The sequence below is a fragment of the Portunus trituberculatus genome, chromosome 47 (genome assembly GCF_017591435.1).
Source record: "Portunus trituberculatus isolate SZX2019 chromosome 47, ASM1759143v1, whole genome shotgun sequence".
Taxonomy (NCBI): domain Eukaryota; kingdom Metazoa; phylum Arthropoda; class Malacostraca; order Decapoda; family Portunidae; genus Portunus; species Portunus trituberculatus.
The window spans coordinates 14,089,556-14,103,426 of NC_059301.1; the positions used below are offsets into that span (position 1 = coordinate 14,089,556).

Here is a 13,871-nt window from a genome sequence, read left to right on the forward strand (position 1 = left end):
TAGTAAAAAGATTAAAAACTATTGGACTATAGTCAGAAAAATGCAAGATAATAAGTTTTTAAAAAGCGCACAATAAAGTCGACGAAATGGCAGAGAAGTAAAACAAGTAATATGATAAAAATTGCAGCATGAACCAAATAATCATTGAAAAATATTCATATCAATTTTATAAAGTAAAATTACCTTAAATTTATAGATACTCATACATATTTAGCAGTGGGTAGTGAAGTCGATGAGATGAGTGAGAGCACAACAAACAGTCAGTGAGGGAGTCATGGCGGCCGTGGTGTCAGAGCGGGAACAATGCCTGTCAGATTATCGCAGGCGGCTTATGGAGCATCGGGAAGTGGACTCAAAACTCAGGAAATGTATGTACAACCCTGGGAAGTTATAATGCATGCAGGGAATACCGGGAAATGTAGTAAATTTGAGGTAAGATGAGGCGGTCCGGATGGGGTCCTACTTCTACACGGGTAAAAATGTTCTAAGTGTTCTAGATGAGTGCAAAAGTAGTGAAGATGGCGAAATAACGCTGGTTTGGTGAGTGTGGAAAGCAATGCACTGAGTTGGATATAAATGTTGGTCTGGTCACGTCTATCACTCCGGCAGAGAAAAGGAATGGTCAAGGCGCTTCAATACACTAATAAATCTGTTCCATCGCAGTTTTGAGCAATATTTGGGTTTTAGCGTGTTCTGTAGTTATATATAATACCTCTTCCCTCTCCGCACCACCCTCCCTCCCACCTCGGGGCATGCTGGGAATCAGTGGTTTGACTGTGGGACGAGAAATTAGGGGGGGTTATTTCACATACTAAGACTTTTTTTTTAGTCTAACCTATCCTCGCCGGGGAAGCTGTGCCCTTCCCTCTCCCCTTCTCTCTGACATCTCTGCTAAAACATTAACCTAACTGTCCAAACCTAACAAAATGTCCTAAAAGATTAACCTAACTTATCGTAATGAAACTACTCGAAGATTACACCCTTATGCCTCATTGGTGAGTTGAGCAGATTCTCAGGACGGTGGCCACAAAGTATAAAGCTTTATGCTGTCGTTTACAAACATGTGAGAAGCTTTTCAGTACATCTGTATGTCAAATCTTGAATATTGCTGTTGCTAAATATCTCTTAACACAAAAGAAAGCAGTGACTGAACTTCCGTGTAAAGCTGTCATTGGTGGCTTTAGGAGTGGAAATTCGTGATTGATGGGACAGCGCTATAGATACCATCGTATCTTAATATTCTGCTACCTACAAGTCTCAGTTATAAACAAAAGATAATCATTTCAATGTTGGCTCTTGATGTGAATTTCTGCCACACTCCCGAATGCTTCTACACAAACTATATGGATGCCATGCAATTCCTCTCATTTACAGCAAGGTCACCTACTCTTCTACATGATGTATGAGTTGCATGCTTGTATCGGACGTGGCTGTGTCATAAAGATTTGCCATTTGTTTCTCTGAGGGATTGGTTAAATTTAGATTCAGATTTAATTTCAATATGAATTTCTTCTTTGTGTACATATCATATGATTTGAGAAAAATAGGAAATAGTCAGTGTCTGGAAATCTGGGTAATTATTTCTAACAAGTCTGTGTTCCTGAAGTACTGAAGTACACTCTTGACCAATTTCAGTCTGAAGGAAATAATGAAAGGCAGGACAGGTGTCACTGCAAAATGATTTACTGATCGTCATTTGTTGCAGTACGTGAAGAGAAGAAAGAGTTGGACAAGCAGTATGACAAGAGTGAGAATGACCTGAAGGCCCTGCAGAGTGTGGGACAGATTGTCGGGGAGGTGCTCAAGCAGCTGACTGAGGAGAAATTCATTGTGAAGGCCACTAATGGCCCCCGTTATGTGGTCGGCTGCAGGAGACAGCTGGACAAGTGCAAGTTGAAGGTAGGAAACATGTTACAAGCATCCTTCATCCATCAAAAAAGATTGTTTGCACAGATAAATGATTTGTCAGTCCAATTTTAAGGCTATGTACAAAAATATTATCCTATTCCTTGCTTCATGGATTCTTTTGTGTGAGCAGCCAGGTACTCGTGTGGCCCTGGACATGACCACCCTGACCATCATGAGGTACCTGCCCAGGGAGGTGGACCCTCTGGTGTACAACATGAGCCATGAAGACCCAGGGGACGTCACCTACAACAAGATTGGTGGGTTGGCCGAGCAAATCCGAGAACTGAGAGAGGTGAGTTCATGATGCAGAGAAGTTCAAACAGTTGTCTTTTAATATTATTGCCTAATGTGTGAACTTTATTCAGAGTAAACTAGTAAACAGCTCTACTGTCATGTGGATGATGATGACAGACAGCAAGTTTTCAGTGTTCAGGAGCTGCCTTGTGTGGATCACCTGGGCTTCTGTATATTCCCCCATGCTCATATGTTCACAATGAATTCCAGGTTATAGAACTGCCACTCCTGAACCCAGAGCTCTTCCACCGTGTGGGGATCAACCCTCCAAAAGGCTGCTTGCTGTACGGCCCACCAGGCACCGGCAAGACACTGCTGGCCCGTGCTGTTGCCTCTCAGCTTGACTGCAACTTCCTTAAGGTGAGTTGATGGACTAGTCATTGAAGAAATTTTACAATACTCACATGTGAAAGGCTCTGAAACTCTATTCATTTTCAGTTGCAAGACACATCTACTGTGATGAGTTATAAAAGTTTCTTCTAAATATCTGCTTTAGGAAGTATTCACTGAAACTATTGTGCAGTTTATGGGTTAAGAAGATGCACATGTTCTTTGAAAGCCGGATATAACCTCAGTCTTTGCCTCCAGGTTGTATCCAGTGCCATTGTGGACAAGTACATCGGTGAGTCTGCTCGTCTCATCCGTGAAATGTTTAACTACGCCCGGGACCACCAGCCGTGCATCATCTTCATGGACGAGATTGATGCCATCGGTGGACGAAGGTTTTCAGAAGGCACCTCAGCCGACAGAGAAATCCAGCGCACACTTATGGAGTTGCTGAATCAGATGGATGGTTTTGACTCCCTGGGTCAGGTAGAGGATTTGCAATTTTTTTATTTCCCTTGCCTAGTTTGTACAGGAATCATTGAATTTCAAGTATATAAGTTAAAGGTTAAAGCCATTTAATGTTAAGAGATAAATCTATGGTCAGCTTTGTCAATGGAAAAGCAAATAGGGTACAAAGTTAAAGAGAGAGAGAGAGAGAGAGAATGAATTTCATAGTGGTTACCTAGAGCCATCTCAAATAGAAGACTCAAAATATCCTCAGTATATTGGAAGTAGTACATTGCATCCTACATTGTGTTTCCCTAAGACCTCCAGCCATGCCAGTGTTGACCAGCCTTACACAAGGTTCTATCTTACTTCAGGTCAAGATGATCATGGCCACCAACCGGCCTGACACCCTCGACCCGGCCCTGCTGCGCCCTGGACGTCTCGACAGGAAGATTGAGATTGCACTGCCAAATGAGCAGGCCAGACTAGAGATTCTCAAGATCCACTCAGGCCCCATAACAAAGAGAGGAGAAATTGGTACGGTTCACATCTATCTCAGGCTGCATTCAGAAACACTGCTTTCTCACTATAACTGTTTTCAAAGACCACAGAGATGATGAGCCAGATTCTCAAGACTGTTTCTTCCTTTAATTATATAGAAACCTTATTGATTCATCAATAGAGGTGTATAAACAACCAAAGAAACTCGTACCACTTCCATTGCAGTTTTGAAATTAGTGGAGATGAAATGTAAAGTGTTTCAGAATATAGTCCCCACTCTTGGCTGCATGACAGATATAACAAGGGTGATGAGGCAAAGTCATTTAGGTTAGTGACTGGGATTGAGGCTTTATGATATGAGAAAGGGCATAGACCCAGTAATTAGCTTATTCTAGATCAGTTGGGAGCTTTAAACAGATAAGATGAATTTGTGGATAGGGATGATGGGTGATTAGTTTGATTTATACAAGGATCACTATGTCAGTACCTGCTCACTTCTTGTATCTCCTTGTTTTTCTTACATTCTGTGTGTGTTTCGTCAGTTGGTGTGCTTCAATGTGATAAAACAAGAAGTATGATTAGCATATACCATTTCACTATTAATACTGAAATTATTGCATTCACAACTTTTGAATTTGAATGCATGTCTTCATAGCTATAACATTATAGTCATTTTTTCCCTGCGTGACCTCATTTGTCATGAGTGGAAGGTTTACTCAGATTGCTCTACTTGTCTTGTATCAGTAAATATTTATATGAAATGACTAGATGCCCCCGTGCTCTGTCACTAAAGCCTGAGAAAAGACATCAGGAAGTCGAGTTATCAGCAAATATTTCTTTATTCACCAGATGACTTCAAATGTGCTTAGCTTTTGCTACTTGAAAGGAGTAGAAGTTGTTGACTGTTAATGTATGTAGTACTAATAGTATTGCCTGTTATTTCAGATTACGAAGCGGTGGTAAAACTTTCTGATGGATTCAATGGTGCAGATCTGCGGAATGTTTGCACGGAAGCTGGCCTCTTTGCTATTCGAAATGAGAGAGATTACGTCATCGAAGAAGACTTCATGAAAGCTGTTCGTAAAGTCTCTGATAACAAGAAGCTAGAAACCAAATTGGATTATAAGCCAGTGTAAATGACTGAAATATTTTTATACTTATTTTTCTCACAACATAAGTTATATACTTGCAATATCCACTTGTTTTTTGTTTTTATTTGGAACAGCCATGAGTAGCAAAGGGTCTTGCTTCAGAAATTATTTTCAAACTATAGTATAAACTAATTAACTTCCTTTAGTTTTGCTTTTGTAAACCTAAATAAATGTATAAATGGAAATCCTTTTCTTCTTGACAATGTTTGAACCTGTGAGTACAGTAAACCTCCACACTTGGTGAATCAATTAATCTGGCGAAACTACCGCCAAATGCGAATTTCGCCAAGCATGAGTTCTTTTTACCACATAAATTGCCTAAAAATGCCTCAATCAGTCTTTGGTCATTGCCAAAGTGCCTCTTTTGATCCATAAAATGCCATCTTTCTGAAATAAAATCTTTTGCCTTCACATATTAGAACACATATACCATACAGACCAATAAATAAAGCTAATAAGACGTGATATAAGGGCTGTAACTCCCGCTTTTCCACTCCTTTCTCTTGCCCACTTTCGTCCTTGCCGCCACCACCATTGTCCTTACCCCCACCGGTACCACCTTTTTCCCTGGTAGAGGCCATGTTGGTGATAAATCGCCAGAATTCGTTCCCACACTAGCAGAACAGAGTGTGGCACAAACAAAATGGCTGAAAAGGACTCTTACACTGCATTCTGATAGGTTTAGAGAGAGGTCTGACATCACCGGGGAGCCGCGTTCACTGTGCGGCCACCAAGTTTGAATTCAAATTGCCGAGTGTACACTCGGTGGTCCATGGCCACCCTACCACCAAAAGTGAATTTTACCAAGCTGAGATTCGCCAAGTGCGGAAGTTTACTGCAAATATCAAGCAGCATATTGTGCTGGCCTGGCAGTGAAGGGGGCTGCTTCTCATGTTTCATAAGTCACTAAACACAAGACTTACAAAATACAAGGTTTACAGACAATCACACAATAAATGAATGAGATATATTGCTCAAAGACACTGATACCAATTTTTCACATTTTAAAATAAAATATAGTAAAAATATAAAAAGAAATAGAGCACAGTAAGCTTGACAACCATGTAACAATACACAACAGTGAACACAATGTACAAACCTTTATCACAAGTTGACCAAAACTCACGCAAGATATATAAAATAACAGGAAATATTTTGTGTGTACTAATGAAAAAAATATTTTACACCACACCATCTAATTATTTTGATTTATTTGTTCATCTCTTAAAGTGCTTTTTTCAAGATTCCTACCTTCATTAACATTACCTGAGCTGCATTCTGATGCTGCCTCCATCTTTAAAACCTTTGTCTTGTTTTTACTTTCCCCGAGGCGATAAGCCAAGCCTTGGCCTCGCTTGTCCCGGGGAAACATGGACTTCAGGGAGGCTCTCTCTTCTTTGGTCAAGGAGGCCGCCTGGAAGAACTTGTCTCTGAACTTAGCATTGAGATCAGTGACTTGACACTTGCCAACTTCTCCTTCCTGGAAAAAAAAGACATGCTTCTCAATGCATAAGAAAATTAAGAATATTTTTAAACCCTTAAATTTCTTTTTGATGTCTTAGGGATACACAATTGAGACAAAATTTGCGATCAAGCTAACATATTTTGAAAGTTTTTACTATCTGAGAGAATGGTTGTATGAAGGGAATAAGGTTAAACGGAAATGTCAATGCTTGGCTGAAACTAAAATAAACATTTGGTGGTCTGTGGTGGCACACCATGCAAATGACCATTGTGTTACTTGTAGAGACTGAACAGCTTGAGCTTTATATCAATTAATAACAATATATCATAAAGAAAATGCTTGTGTACAAACAAATCTGAAGACGACAAAATCCCACTTTCAATTTCGTAAGTATGGGTACAATTTTTCCACAAAACTGAATTCCTAAATTATCTCTAAAAATCAACTATACTAATTTCTCAAGGTGTAATGCCACTTCTTTATAAACCTCCTTTCACAACGAGTCCTCACTGAGACCACACATACCTGTGGATGTCTGGTCTTTACAAGTGTGATGAGGCGTCTGCTGGCATGCACTGTCAGGACCTGCTCACAGTTAAACACTATCCTTAGGCAGGGATGACTGGGGATGTGGTTCTCATCATAGTCCTCCCTTGAAATATAACGAGCATTATGGTAGCTAAAAGTCAAGTAACACTGACTTTACTTCTAATGTGTTTTGCATCTCTCAATTATGCATCCTCCGATTTGGAATGAAGTCTGATCACTAGTCATTGACAAGTGATGAGCATGAATAGTGGCGCTCACCTGAACACTGGCAGCCAAAAAACTAACCGCCCACCAACTACAAGGTGTCGGGCAGCAAAATTGATCAAGTCACAGTAAACATCCGAGAGGTTGTAGTTCATTTTTGATGGGAAGTGATGAGAGGATGACTGCTGTTTGATTGTGTCCTCGGCAGTCTTTGGTCCCTTCACGGTGCCAACACGCTCCATTGCCTCCCGAATACCATAAGGAGCTGCACAGTACAAAAACATCATCAATAAGACCTTCATTCAACACACATCACAGTTTTCAGAAATATAAATCACAAATCAAGATTAAAGATGGAATCTGATTCCCTCCCTATATAGCAGGTGTTCTAACAAAATAATATTGAAAAGGTACAGAGCAACATTTCCACTGCTAAATGCCACTCAGGCCAGGCCAAGCTGAGCTAAAGGCCATGCTCCTGACTTCTTACTCTTTTAACAGAGCTCGTAGAGGCACTTGTAAGATGTTTCCTATCAAGTCTCCAAATCCTTCATGTTCAGGATATTTTTAATCACTAAGCCTTGTCCTGAGCCAACTTGGAAAAATCAATAGAAAAATAATAACTACATACATAAAAATATGTTCTGAACCTTTAGAAAGATCAGCTTAGCCTGTGGAATGGTTTTAGTAATAAAGTGACTACAATAATATATCGTGATAATGCCCACCTATGCAACTCTCTAAGTGTAAGAGGAACATGAGGGTGTCATCAAATATATCTTAAGTGAAGACTAACAGAATGCAGCTCTTCTTCCTTCACTCTCCATTTTCTGTAACATCAAGTAGTAATTTCATTAAGAAAGATGACCATGCAAACCCAGTGATAGTGATAGTGACTTACGATCAGTAATGATAGCATCAACATAAGGGACGTCCCTCCAGAAGGGCCGAGCATTGTCCATCACCACAACGTCCAGGTACTTGTGCTTCAGCCCGTACTGCTCAAAGTTACTCAGGATGGATTCCCCAGCCGTCCGTTCTTTCTGTCAAAATATTTCCACCATTGTAAAGGGAAGAATGTAAAAATTTTTCTCTTTTTTTATGGAGGATATGCTATGTCAAAATTTCCAACACTGAAGGGAAAAGTATGAAAATTTTACTTTTTCTATGTACGAGGGACTGGGTGAAGGGCTACAAGAAAGCAGAAAAAAGGCCCTACCAACAATACCAGTCCATAAAGAGTAAAGCCAAAAATGATAAAAGTAGACATCCCAGTCACATTATACACAAGAACAAATACATACAAAAAAAAAAATCTTCCTTTAATATACTTTAAATCAAGTTTCTGACAAAATATTCAAAACAATGTGTATAGGATCACATGAAAACTTTAATCAACTACTAAATACAAAATGCACTCAGTAAAATCCCTTCTCAGTGGTCTCTGGTAATGCACTACCTGGCTGTGGCGGGTGGGTTTGGTGCGAGCATGAAGAGTGAGGTAGTCAATGTCCCAGCCCCACGCGTGTCCACCAAACTGTGCAGCTGCCACCAACACCGAGCCTGTCAAACTGTTCCCATTACTAACTTGCCTTTCTGCTCATCACCAGCACAACTTAAATACTATACTAATACAAACTTCCTTTATCTTACATACTATCTTGTATAGATGAGCTTTTGTTGTCTCTTATATAGGTTCTTATGTTCTTCACCTGACAATACTGTGGGATGAATATGTAAATCTTAAGCATGAAGGCAAGTCTCTGAAATTCTTTGTGTCTTGTTATGTGGGAAATAAATGATATCTCTTTTCATTCATTAGCAAGTTTTAAAGTGCTAAAGTATTATGAAAAACAATACCACAGTTCCCATGAACTGACTTGAAGTTACAGCAAATCAATACAGCTCTTACCTTTACTAATAAATTCTAAAGTGCTTGAGTATTAGCAACTAAAGACAATCACAGTCATTCTCAATTGGAATTAAATACAGCCATTCCTTGTCATCCACAGGGATTAGGCAAGAGAAACACCCATGGATGATAAAAGTCAGTGCCTCCCTCAATAATTGTAAATCTGAACCCACAAAAATATTATCTAAGTAAAGAAGATCTACATATAGTACAAGGTTACAAACAATTCATTCATCAGTGAGCTAAAATATTAGGAGACAAAAAAAGCAAAGAACACTCACATCACCTCTGCTTTTGGAATATAGTTGGCAGCAATTTGTGTCAAAATGAAACCATGGAAACTGAAAGTGTGATCAATGAGGAATGACTGTAGATGGCTCCTACCTGTACCAACGAAGGGGTCCACAATAGTGCTTCCTGGCTGGACCTGTGCAAAGTTGGCCATTATGAAGGAGAGCTGAGCATCCATTGAAGTGCTGCCAATGTAGGTTCTGCTCTTCAAGGAGAACTTACTAATGAGCTCCCTCTGGCCGTCCACCACCCATCTTCCCAGGAACAGCTGGAAAAGTACTATGTGTGGCGCAGGGGAATATGAGCAAAACTAAAGCAGCTTAAAAGTAACCTCAAGTCTCAAAGTAGCAGTAAAACAAAAGGATCTCATTTCACGAGACAATAGTTTTTCATTTTGCTACAGTTCTAACTTTGTTTTAACTTTGTTGGTGTAAAAAGTGCTGTCATGATAATGATAATGATGATGATGATAATACAGTTTCATATAGCATCTACTCAAAATTTAATGAGTGATGTCAATGAAAGTAAAATTGACACAATATTTACATAAATTTAATGTTGAACAATGAATGAATAAAGACTTGTACCTCAACACACTACACATGATGAACTGTATCACCAACTGACCTTGTAAGGGCCACGATGTGTCTCATTGGGGTGCAGGCCGTAGTACTCCAGCAGGTGAAGGCAAGTACTGGCATGCTTCAGGTCAACCTTCCCCTCAAATGGTAAGTAGCTCAGAGACTGAAAATAAAATTCAATAGCTATGACAAAAGTTCAAGGAGGAAGGACAAACATTTGAAGAAGAAAAAGAAGAAGAAAGATTATCTGGATTCTATATTCTGCTAGTTATAGAAGGGAGAAAAATATGATTCTTCTAAAATGCCAAGATCTAACATTTGCTCTATTTTCTATTAGAAGGCAGTTAAAGTTTTCATGCCTTACTTAAGGTACTATCAATTGTTTCTTATTGTGGTGAAAGGGTTAGCTTTAAAGAAAACTCCAAAACATATTGACTAACATTACTGAGGCAAGACCTACAAAAGTTAAAAACAATACCTCAATTTTTTTCAGCTTTTCAGCATTTTTCAGAGTTTTGTTGAAAGATTCTACACGAACTCTGAAGGTCTTTTCTGGAGCCAAGTGAGGCTTCATCATGTCTAGTGGAAACAACTTGATGCTGGAGTGGAGTTCTTCCTCTGTATTTCCCTGACCCCTGTAAAGATTGATAAAACCAACAAGACATGACAATCCACAGAAACACAATCTCATACTTGGACGACAAACAACATTAACATACATGACGGTGTCAGTGCCTCTCATCCCCTACTACAGTACAAAAAATCATCACGTGGTACTATACATTTTTCATGCAAGGAGACTGAGTGGTGGAGTCACCAACACATCCAAAGCTATGACAGCAGCCCTGATGCAGACAACCATATCAAACCTGGTTATACTTTTATGAGTTTTCATGCCTTATAGTTATCTAATTTTTGCCAGCGGCAATTTTCCATCACAGATAGTATGATGCACTGTAATGTCATCAAAGCGTATATATATATATATATATATATATATATATATATATATATATATATATATATATATATATATATGATAAGAGTATGAATGAGTGCATGATGCTCAGTCTGGGCCATCTGGTTTGGGGTTACTGGCCTGGCATATAAACAGATGTCAATAACATTTATTCTCTGTTGAATGATGGCTTGGCTGCACTCTCTGCCATCAAGATGAAAGCAAGCTGCCTCTGCATTTTTGTGTACTGTGAAAATGCAATGAAGAGAGCAGAGCAAAGAAATTGGGACCTACCGCCTATGCATTTTGGTTTCCACAATGAAGAAAGGCAACATCATGTCTGTCCCTTCAATCTGGTATGAAGCTACACAGAGAATAGTAAACTACAGTATAAGGTATAAGGTGATGGTCTCTAATGCTACCTTCACACTTGTATTTTGTAATATTTTGGGCTCTAACTGTATGAGTGTGAGTCCCACTTGAGGACGTGCTACTCACCACAGCTCAAAGCAAGAGCGCACCAACATGCAGCGAGACATTAGCCTTCTTGCATCTCCCTCATTCCTCATTTCAACAATCAAATACGGCTGTAGTGAAAAAAGAGGAAAAACAAAGCAAGTTCATCATCAGATTCCTAGCAAATTTAATGAAGGCAAAAGTCTCCTGTAATCTATGGAAGTGATAATTCCTTATTTTCTTATAATGCAAACTAATAAGTAATTCCTGATATATGATTTGCTTAATATGTTCATCATCATCATCACGGGAGAGTCTACCACTGGTTTGAATGGTGGTCTTAATAAATTAAAACGTCACCAAGATGAAACCAGCAATTTCAATGACTAATTTGATCAAACTTTCACATCAACTATTCAAGGACTGACTTACATCTTCCTTCGGTTTGTCGATCCACATCAGTGGAATGTTGAACATGGATGAGATTGCGTTGATTTCCTGAAATTGATCAACACATAAGGCAATGGCAATATAGCTATAAATAACAGTAGCATTTTCAATGAAAAAATAAATTTAGTTCTTAAATTTCACTGCAGATTCTTTCATTGTGTAAATCAAGATCTGAGAAGGCACTACACTTTAACTGAAACAAAATTAGGATAAACATTAAAAAAATAGCTAAAACTGTGGGCCTGGAGGAACTAATTGCCTCATATCAAATCCCGCTACACTTGGTTATGATGTAAGAAGGTAATAACTATTTCAGAGATGAGTAAGGTGAAGTTTTTACCATAATACTATAGAAAAATGTTTTCTTTGAATGAACCGTCCTGTACAGAATAATTTTCTTTACATAGGTTAATCAATTAATTTAACTGGGGGAAGAAAGTAAGATGCATCTACAGTCCCTTCCCCCTGATAGATCTTTGTCTATACAAGGCCCCTGTGAATATACAACCCGGCATGGGTAATTTTTTGGCAGTGAGGCGAATTAAGCTTCGAAGATGCTATAGAGCACTGGGCTTTAGTACACCGAAAGAAAGTTACACCTGTCACTTCATAATTCATTTTACCAAACTGAAGAACTGTAGGAAAATAAAGCACGAACATATATCAAAATACTAACGGGAATTCTAAACTCGATGTGTTCGTTAGCACACCACAGCAGGTATCTCTTAGCTGGTTGTCTGAGAGGGCTCAACGCCGTCATCTTGACAAAAAATCTTGCACAAGGCTAGAGGGAAAGTGTATCACCAACACGGGAACATCACACGAGGCTCCCCGCAAGTCAGGATCAGCTGTGGCTCGAGCAGGCGGTGGCGGCGGCACGTGTTTGTTTACATTGTGCTGATGGTGCCGACAGTCCCGCGGTGTGGTGTGATCACTGTCCTAGCCGAAGATCGGTCACTGGTCAGTACGATCTCAGAGCTCTTTCTGAAGGGCAGTGGTTTCCATACAGTCCCCACGTACCAATAAACTTTGCCAAAAGAGAGAGAGAGAGAGAGAGAGAGAGAGAGAGAGAAAGAGCCGATAATCCTACGTTGAACGGCCTGTCCCAGACAAGGCGGCAACACGAAAACACACACTACTAATACTACTATTATTACCATTAATACTTCTGCTGCTGCTACTACTAGTACTACTACACTCCCTCACATTCTTTCATTCCTCATTTCTCCCTACTTTCATTACTTTTTTATGCATTTCAGGCGGGGATTAGCAAAAGATACCTGGGAAACACTGAGAAGTTGAGGAAATGTTGACGTGTTGACACGGAGAGGGAGAGAAGGTTGGGATAGAGGGAGGGGGAATCTGAGTCCGGGTCATCATGGGCACTGGGTGGTCTGAACCAGGATATACATAACCATTACCTTATTTAACACAGTAATGGCCTATTTATTTACTGTTGGGGTTGATTCTGCCTTTGCTTCACTTTCTGAGTTTGGAAACACAGGTGAGTGCAAATAGACACTGATGGACTGACCTTTGGGGTGGAAGGCACAACTGAGGTGCCCCTGTGGCACAATACTTACGTACGTAATCATTTTAAAAATCACGAGAAGAAAAAAGGCACCAAGACTGAAGTGCACTACATTTTCAGACGCATCAAATACTTAAACTAAAAATCAAAATATAATATCGTAAGCGAGTGTATTGTTTACAAAATGTAGTCCAACGAATTGTGTTTTTTGACACTAACGGTGCTACATATACACCAAAATATCGAGAAGGAAAGCACAGCCACATAACGTTATATTGCACTTTCTGAATATGAAAAAAAAAAAAGATTTCCAAGCCAAATTAATAAAACCCAGATTCATCGACGTATAAAGATTTTGATTTTCTATTTTGGTACTGTTAAATTTTTTAAATTTGAAAATACGAAATTGTTAGGCTACATCTTATCAAATATCATTACTTGAGTCATGTTTTTCATATTTTTTTAAGTGTTGTATCAAACGACAAAACAATCTTAGGCGTGATAATTAAAAAGAGTTTTATATTAAGTAGTGACTTTTAATGTTTTTTTTTTCGATAAACAAAAGCGCAGCAAGACTCGATTCTGATGAGGCTTGAAACTTGTTTTACTTTGCTAATAACAAATCAGATATCAAAACAATGTTGGCTTCGTTAATAGGAGAGAAATATTCTTACCCTCACATCTGGTGAGTGGCTACTCCTTCCCCGCCTTCACTCTTACAGTCCACTTCTCCCTTCCACATTCTTCTCCTCTATCACATCTTACATCCAGGATCTAGAAAATACCCAGAAACTCACGCAAAACCCGAGAAGATACGTTTAAAGAATCGATTCCATAACAGCGGTA

General features: G+C 39.2%; 2 protein-coding genes across 2 annotated transcripts; one reads left to right on the forward strand and one right to left on the reverse strand.

Annotated features, from left to right (window-relative positions):
* The first annotated feature begins 231 nt into the window (after positions 1-231).
* Positions 232-4,813, forward strand: LOC123520740 (26S proteasome regulatory subunit 10B). The gene is made up of 7 exons (XM_045283298.1): positions 232-368; positions 1,706-1,899; positions 2,039-2,200; positions 2,413-2,562; positions 2,791-3,015; positions 3,351-3,513; positions 4,423-4,813. The coding sequence occupies exons 1-7, from the start codon at positions 275-277 to the stop codon at positions 4,611-4,613; spliced, it is 1,179 nt and encodes a 392-aa protein (XP_045139233.1). The 5' UTR covers positions 232-274; the 3' UTR covers positions 4,614-4,813.
* Positions 4,814-5,580: 767 nt separating this feature from the next.
* Positions 5,581-12,473, reverse strand: LOC123520739 (tRNA (guanine(10)-N2)-methyltransferase homolog). Its single transcript, XM_045283297.1, has 11 exons — positions 12,171-12,473; positions 11,477-11,542; positions 11,087-11,175; positions 10,109-10,265; positions 9,677-9,793; positions 9,143-9,317; positions 8,306-8,409; positions 7,748-7,889; positions 6,901-7,111; positions 6,619-6,745; positions 5,581-6,108 (listed from the first exon to the last, which is right to left on the reverse strand). Exons 1-11 carry the CDS (start codon positions 12,252-12,254, stop codon positions 5,824-5,826), a joined length of 1,557 nt encoding a protein of 518 aa, XP_045139232.1. The 5' UTR covers positions 12,255-12,473; the 3' UTR covers positions 5,581-5,823.
* Between the last annotated feature and the right edge of the window lie 1,398 nt (positions 12,474-13,871).

Bases quoted from the DNA above. Each gene is read 5' to 3' on its own strand.
- LOC123520740 (XM_045283298.1), top strand. From the start codon at position 275: ATGGCGGCCGTGGTGTCAGAGCGGGAACAATGCCTGTCAGATTATCGC. The intron at 1,900-2,038 runs GTAGGAAACATG...TTGTGTGAGCAG, and splicing joins TGGACAAGTGCAAGTTGAAG to CCAGGTACTCGTGTGGCCCT. The intron at 2,563-2,790 runs GTGAGTTGATGG...CTTTGCCTCCAG, and splicing joins TTGACTGCAACTTCCTTAAG to GTTGTATCCAGTGCCATTGT.
- LOC123520739 (XM_045283297.1), bottom strand. From the start codon at position 12,254: ATGACGGCGTTGAGCCCTCTCAGACAACCAGCTAAGAGATACCTGCTG. The intron at 9,318-9,676 runs GTCAGTTGGTGA...GTACTTTTCCAG, and splicing joins CACATCGTGGCCCTTACAAG to CTGTTCCTGGGAAGATGGGT. The intron at 6,109-6,618 runs GTATGTGTGGTC...TTTTTTTTCCAG, and splicing joins TAAAGACCAGACATCCACAG to GAAGGAGAAGTTGGCAAGTG.